Raw genomic sequence first — 7,353 nt, 5'->3', positions numbered from 1 at the left:
GCCCTCCCCCCTGAGTCTCCCCTGGCCCTACTCCCCGCCCCCAGGGGTACCTCTAACAGGGTTTGTCTTTCCCCAAGACTAGGGCCCAGACTCTGATCAGGGCCCAGAACCCTAAGGAACTGTCTGGGCTCACAGATCCCCAATACACAGGAGCTTGAGGTTGTACCCTCCCTGCACTGTAGCCGGCTCTCCCTAGGAGGAGGGCATTCTTAACAATGACATTCCTTGACCTTTGGGTGGCCTTGAAGCCCTCAGCATTTTTTCATAAATGCTCACATTTACTCTATTAATTGCCAATTATTAGGTATCCCCACTTAACAGATGCAAAACCTACAGTTCAGAAAGCAAGGAGGTGGGGATACTGCCTCTGACTCCTGTCCAGTGCTGCAGGCTGACATCCCTGTCCCCAGCTCAGAAAGTGGTGTGTATACCAGGGGTTTTAACCACAGAGAGGAAAGTTTATTTTCATTTAGGAAGGTAGTGTGGTGGGAAGATGAGGGGGGGATCACAGGCCTGGTTTAGGCAAGTAAGTATGCATACAAATTAGGACAGAGGCTAGAGAAGTTTTGAGAATTACCCAAAGTAGAAGTCTGATGGTCCTATGGCCCAGCAAGACCCAGATTCCTACATGGGGACAGTATAAGATTAGGTAGCAAACTGATTCACATCGGGGGAGGTGAGGTGGCAGGGGGGAACCCCTCACGTGTGACCAGAAATGCTAATGCTACTCCCTGGCCAAATCTAGAATAGATCCCTCACCCAAACGTCAAACCTCCTCCTCCTCACAGCTCACTTCTTGGTGAGGTGAGAGAAAGGCAGGGCAGGGACACAGTCCTCTCGCTGGCAAGGTGGCTGTCCATGGCACTCGCTCGCTCCCTCCCTCCCTCCCCAACCCTGAGAGGCTGGGTTTGTTTACCTCTCAGCAGTGTGGTGGCAGCCAGGCCCAGGGGAGTCTCCCTGGGATGCCCAACCTCCCCAATGACACCCCCGGGACCCTGACAAGAAAATACAGACTGTTCCATCTGTGCGCAGAGGGGAGGGGAGGCTTCCCACTAAGCTCCAGTGATGAGGCCCATGAAGCTGGAAGTCTGGAGGAGACTCACAGATGTCCTCAGTATCCTCTTTCCTCTTACTGTGGGGGGCGGGAACATCACAGACTCCCAAGCTTCTCTGCCCATCAGTGGAGCCCCACGGAGGGCTCCTGCTGGAGGCCTCTGAAGGCACTCTGGCATGGCAAGGAGGGAGTGGGCCTGCTGGGGGTCTTTGCTGAGGGTGGAGGGGGGCTGTGGCCAGCTTGCCAGGGACACCTGGGGAGCACTTCTGATTCCTCAGTTCTTATAGACCCTCCCAGAGGGCAAATGCCATATTGGGGTTCGGGGGAGGTTCCTGAGAGGACCAGCACTAGGGCCTCTTATTTTCCACCTGGAAGCATAGCAGTGAGACCAGCCAGAGAAAGCATGCTAGCCATTCAGAGTTACCCGGGGGCACCTTTCTAGCCTTAGAAGGACAGGTTTGTAATTGCATTGCAGGCAGAGCACAGGCTGTCCCTGTGGTCTCTCTCACTCCCTAAGGGACCTGGCTCTGAGTCACTGTCCTCTACAACATGGGTCAGAGTGGCTAGGGCACTACTCAGGGTTCCACCAGGGCTGGGGCCCAGGACAGCAGCTGGGTTCTGCCATCTCTAGTAACATCTGCCCCAGCCTGGAACTCAGACCCAGGGGAGGAGGCCGCCAGGCTGAGTTGTGGGGACAACAGACCTCACAGCCCTACTCTCCTTCGCCTGCTGCCCCACACCCCCTCCTCGTTTGACCCGTGTCAGGCCTTCTCATCACCCTAAGCTGCTGGGCACAGCCCTGGGTTTGGCTGTCTTTTTCCAGAGACTGTTAATCCACTCCCCCACCCACCCCCATACACACACCACTCCTGCTATCCTCCTCCCTCTTCCTGATCTTCCCTAGCTGCTTCCTCCATGGGGAGGAGACACCGGGGCAACCAGCAGAACTCCTGAGCCCAGGGAAGGGCCACGGGTCCTCTGAGGCTTGCCACCTAGCATGTGTGAGGGCAGCAGGGCAGAAGAGTAGGCCTAAGCCCCTTCCAGCCCGTTCCTCAGGGTAGTGGGTGTCCTAGCTGGCACCAAGATCCATGCAGAGAATCAGGAGGTCTGTATCTGATCTGGGGCTGTTTGAATGGATAAGATTTCAACACACTTTTGAGGGGAGGATTGGGGGAGTTTGTGTGTGTGTGTGTGTGTGGGGGGGGTAACAACATTAGCATTGTTGAGCTTGGACAGGGGACATGCCTTGCCGAAGTTCAAGCCAGAGAGCAATAATTCTGGCCTCAAACCCAGGACTTCTCATGGAACCCTGTCCTCGCCCCATAGCTTTAAGCTAATGACAGCAGATGTCTAGCTAGCAGGTTTTAAATCTCATTACACCACCTGCCTGGGCCTCAGGTTTTACACAGGCTCTTTGGAGCCTGGTGGGACATGGGGAAGGCACCCGGGTGCAGAAGCACAATCTGGAGAAGGGAATTCTTCTGTGTGGCAGGGCCTGAGCTCTGAAATGACACTTTCGCAATACTTGCTCTGGCCAAGGTACTGCCTCCATCAAGTCTCAAGTGCTCAAGCCCATACCCTCACCTCCTGTGGCCTTTCCCTGTCACCCTGGACCCTGAGCCCCAGCAGCTGGATTTTTCGGATGGGAGAAAGGATACAGTAGCCTAAACCTGAGTCAATTCTAGAGAGGTAGGCTGCGGGGACAAGGGGGGGCCAGGCTTCACCTAGCAGTCCCTTAAGCCGTTAAAAGTTCTTACATAAGCAGCCATCCCCTGGGCAGAGCTGCAGGGCTAATTCCCCCAGACCCTACCCCCACCCCCCACCCCCGCTCCCGCCCCAGCTTCCAGGTCACCTCCCCAAGCTGCTGAGCGCCAACAGATGGAGATGAGAAAGAAGTCCAAATCCTCTAGGCTGGAAGGACAGTGGGATTGCATTTCAAGCTGCGATACAATCCAGAGATTAACCACTGTCTTCTTTTCAGCCAGTCCACCGGGGTCCAGTTCAACACCCCCACTCTTCCTCCAGTGACCCTTACAGACCCCAGCAGACTAAGGGTAGGAGGGGTTCCTGAATCTTAGGAGACACCCTGAGGTGAGAGCTGCACTGGCAACCTCATCAGACCTTAGCGAATAGTGAGGAAGGGCGCTGCCCACCTGGCTCTGGGAAGACAATGTATCTGGACACCTACACCTGCCAGTAAGACTCTGAAGATAGGAGGAAACAGCTAAGGAGGAGTAAGCAAAGTTGGACAGGGACTCCAACAAGCACTGTTTGAAACCCTGTAGTTGGAGCCACTTGGGCCAGATGTCCTCCGGTGTGTAGTCGAAGTCTGATCCAGGGCTAAGATTTTAGGGAACGTTTTTCCGACCTGCTCCCCGGTGCTACGCAGCACCGAACCCTTTGCACAGTGCCCGCCTACGTGCCCCAACCAAAGCTTGGGTGCGCAGCGTCTGAGCCCGGTTTCAGGAAGTCAGAGGTAGAGGCGGTAAGAGAGCAAGTGTGGTGGGGCCTGTCCCTCCCCTGCCCCGCAGCGCAGCCGGGTTCCCGGAGCCGCCGCGCCCGCCCCGGATGCGCCCCGCGCGCTTTGCCCTGGGCGTCACCTCTCGGGATCGTAGCCGGCCTGCAGCAGGCGGGCGCTGTACCGCTGCGCCGCCGTCTCGTGTCCCGGGTGTTGCCGGGCTCCGGGCTCCGGAACAGCGGCGGCTCCACCTCCCTGCAGCGGCGGCGGGAGCTGCCCGGACCTGGCTGGCTGAGCGAACAGCCCCTCCATAAGGAGGCCGCGACTCTGGGCGGCGGGAGCCTCTCCTCCAGGAGGCTCCGCCGGCCCCCTCTGGGGCGTCCGCGCAGCCCAGTCGGGTCCCGGGAGGGGCGGGGCCATCTGGGCGGGGCCTGAGTGCCTGGGGCGGGGCAGCTCGGAGGAGGGAGGATCCGAGTCCTCCGGGCTCCGCCCTGGCACAGCGCGCCTCCGGGCCCCTCCACGCGGTTCCCCAGATCCTGCTGGTCTCTTCCATGCCGGGTACAGCGACTGGACTCCTGAGGAAAACCAGAAGAGGAAAGAAGCGCAAAGTGTCTCCAGAGGACGGGGTTTTCTTGAGTCTTGTGCCCGTCCCTATGCCTCTTACCAACGTTAGCATGGTCCTTTGGAGCGCCTCCTGCCAGCCAGCCGCCCGTGCAAGATAGGCGGGGACTACCCAACTCTCTTTGCCTATTCAACAGACTCCCTTAGAGGGGAGGAAAATAGATTTTCCCTCAGCTCTTACCTGCCACTACCTGAGGAAGGAAGAGTTAAGGCTGCAGGCTCCTTAAGAAAAAGGGCCTTGGCTTCCCTCTTTTGGGGTATCCCCCCAACCAGGGAGTGGGGCTGAATGCACTGGTGCCCAAACTGTTCATCTACCGACTAGAAAGCACACCTTTTCCTATTTTGTCATTGTTATCACTGTCCACTAGTGATTGAGCACCTAGCAAAGGTGGCAAGGAAAAATAAGAGTCCTTGCTCTTAGGGGATTTCTTTGAGGAGACAGAGGAGACAAAGTTGAGAATTCTTATACCACGTACTTAAAACCTGACAATCTGAAGGAGCAAATGGTCAACACTGAATGGCTAGGGGAGTGCATTTCAAGGAGGTAGACTTATGGGTCAGACTGCTCAGCAACCATTTCGCAAAGGAGATTGAATTTATGTAACGGTAAGATCTTAAATTGTATCTGCCTGGTACCTTGTACACACCTACTCCCCAGATTCAGGATTACAGTTTCTCCGACTCTGGGCTACATGTGAAAACTTCTCACTGTTAATGCCATTCTAGACAAGATTTTTGCTAGAGACTGAATGTTGGTGTTCCTTCACAATTCATATGTTAAAACCGAATCCCCAGTGTGATGGTATTTAGAATTGGGACCTTGGGGAGGTGCTTAGGTCATGAGGATGGAGCCCTCATGAATGGGATTAGTGCCCTTATAAAAGAGACCTCAAAGAGCTCCGTTTTGCCTTCTGCCATGCAAGAACACAACATCTAGGAACTAAGACGTGAGCTCGAATCAGACATTGAATCTGCCAGTGCCTTGATCTTGGACTTCCCAGCCTCCAGAAATGTAAGAAGTAAATGTTTGTTGTTTAAGCCACCCCCACCCCAGTCTATGGTATTTTTTTTTTTAGCTATACAATTTTGTATAACAAGATTATTTCCATGTCCTTACAGATCTTTCAAAGAGGCAAAGAGGTGTACAGATCTAAATGGTACACAATGAAAAAACCATTTTTCCGGTCCCTATTCATGAATCAATCATTCTATACACAAAAAGAGTCAACACTCCGGTTTATGACTAAACAGGAGAGGTCTAGAACCTATCAAAGAGGACTAAGACTGGCAATTAGGTGGACCTACATCCAAATCTGGGATTCATACTGTAGAAACACCTAAGTCACAAACTCTCTCTGAGCCTCAGTTTCCTCATGTTTCAAATGGGGTTCATAATACCTATCTCATAAGGTTGCTTTGCCATTAGCAAGGTAACACGCAAAGTTCCTGGCTCATAGGTGGATCTTGCTAAACAGAAGCAATGATTATTGTAAACAAAGTAAGCGGTCTCTAAATTCTGCACTTTTGACCGACAGCTAATGTAATATATTACAATTTCTATTACATATTCATTCAACAAATGTTTATTGGGCACTTCCCATGTGCCAACCAGATGCTGGGGGTACAATGGTAAACAAGGTGGTCCTTGTCACTGTAGTCATGGGCCATCAAGTCCACTGGGGCAGAGAGACAAACAGGCACTCAGGATACAATGGGAGGGGGGCTCTGGCAGGGGAGGACACCCCTCCATACAGCCCAGACTCCTAGGCAACACACAGAACACGGCCAGCTGTTCTGAGATTCTTTCTCGGGATCCACTGCAAAGGCGCCTGGACGTAGGCAGAACTCAATAAATAAATGACACGTAATGAATGGACCTGAGTCCTGATAGAGACCTGGCGCTTTCTACAGAGTGGCTCTGTCGTTTCTCCAGAGCTTGTTAACTACAAATGAGATTTGCTAGCAAGCTATTCATTAAAACAATCACATTTCCATGGGATAACCTGAGGGCCTCAGCATTTCATACTAAGAGATTTTACCTGTAGTAATGCTCAGAGACCAGTGATTCTCACTGGGACATTTGGCAATGCCTGGGAACATTTTCAGTTGTCGTGACTAAGGGGAAGGAGGGGGCATATTACTGGTATCTAGTGGGTACATGCCAGAAATGCCACTAAGTATTTTTCACAACAAAGAGTTATCTAGTCCCAATGTCAATAGTGCCAAGATTGAGAAGCCCTGATCTAGAGGAACGATTTGAAAAAACCGAAACTAAAGCAAAACTACCTAATCTTCCTAAAGCCCACTGAACAATGGACTATTTACTGTTTTTTGTGCGTTAAAGAGCTATGTATCCCCACTGGGCCTGTTTCCTCATCTGAGAAATGAGAGTGTTGGATTAGGTCTTGTAGAAAGTTCTTTCCAGCTTGAAACAAAGTATAGGAATCAAGTACACTTATAGGGTTAGGATGCAATTCACACAAGCCTGTAAGATTGAGAGGTGGAGGTCAGTCCAGGTGCTAGTCTGTCTGCATCCCCTCACCCTCCAGACGTCCTGAAGTCAGGTGCATAGACAATTCATCAAAAATGTATGGAGAACCTACTATCGGCAAGGCACTGTGCTTAGGTGTTAGAGGGGTGCAAAGAGTAATTAGATACAGTTCTTGGTCTTGAGTTACCTACCATGTAAGAGGGCAGGAAAATCAAGGATAACCAGAATATTAGGCCAAAACTAATGGCAGGGAAAAGACCAACATGAATTGACTACCTATGTGTCAGACACTAGGATAGGCACCTAGCATACTTTTCTCACAAATCCTCACTTTTCCCCATTATTTATGCCTATTTCTCAGGTAAGAAAACCGAGGCTCAGGAAGGTTAAGCAGCTTGTCCACAGTCAGAGAGTGTTTACTGGTGGAGCCTGGGTAAGGCCCTGGACCTGTTTATTCCAACCCTTGAGCCTTTAAATATCTTTCTAGTAACTCTTGCCTTCTCTCATGCAGAAGCTGACACCATCAGGAAAGAAGGTAATACGTGTATAGTCCATTGCAGTGGACTTCAAAAGATGGTTCAGATTATTTTGTGATTCATATTTTGATCTGAATAAGTATCACTTGAAATACAGTGGAGGTTACCTGGGAAATATTTTTGTTGTGGGTTGCATTTATTGTAACAAAATTTCTGCAGTAGATATAGCAAAGTTCCTTGTTAATGATGAATT

General features: G+C 51.6%; 1 protein-coding gene across 8 annotated transcripts in view; it reads right to left on the bottom strand.

Annotated features, from left to right (window-relative positions):
• IMPDH1 (inosine monophosphate dehydrogenase 1) overlaps positions 1-3,911 on the bottom strand; it is a 29,902-nt gene extending 25,991 nt beyond the window's left edge. For 7 of the 8 annotated variants that reach the window (XM_019646152.1, XM_019646156.1, XM_019646153.1 and 4 more), the window contains exon 1: positions 3,655-3,910. In XM_019646152.1, coding sequence (XP_019501697.1) covers positions 3,655-3,824 — 170 coding nt within the window. In that variant the 5' untranslated portion in view covers positions 3,825-3,910. Of the gene's footprint in view, positions 1-3,654 lie in introns of all 8 variants that reach the window. The other variant, XM_019646151.1, reaches the window with a different exon arrangement.
• Positions 3,912-7,353: the final 3,442 nt, after the last annotated feature.

The sequence above is a fragment of the Hipposideros armiger genome, unplaced genomic scaffold (assembly GCF_001890085.2).
Source record: "Hipposideros armiger isolate ML-2016 unplaced genomic scaffold, ASM189008v1 scaffold_97, whole genome shotgun sequence".
NCBI lineage: Eukaryota > Metazoa > Chordata > Mammalia > Chiroptera > Hipposideridae > Hipposideros > Hipposideros armiger.
This window is presented reverse-complemented; position numbering and strand designations above follow the sequence as displayed.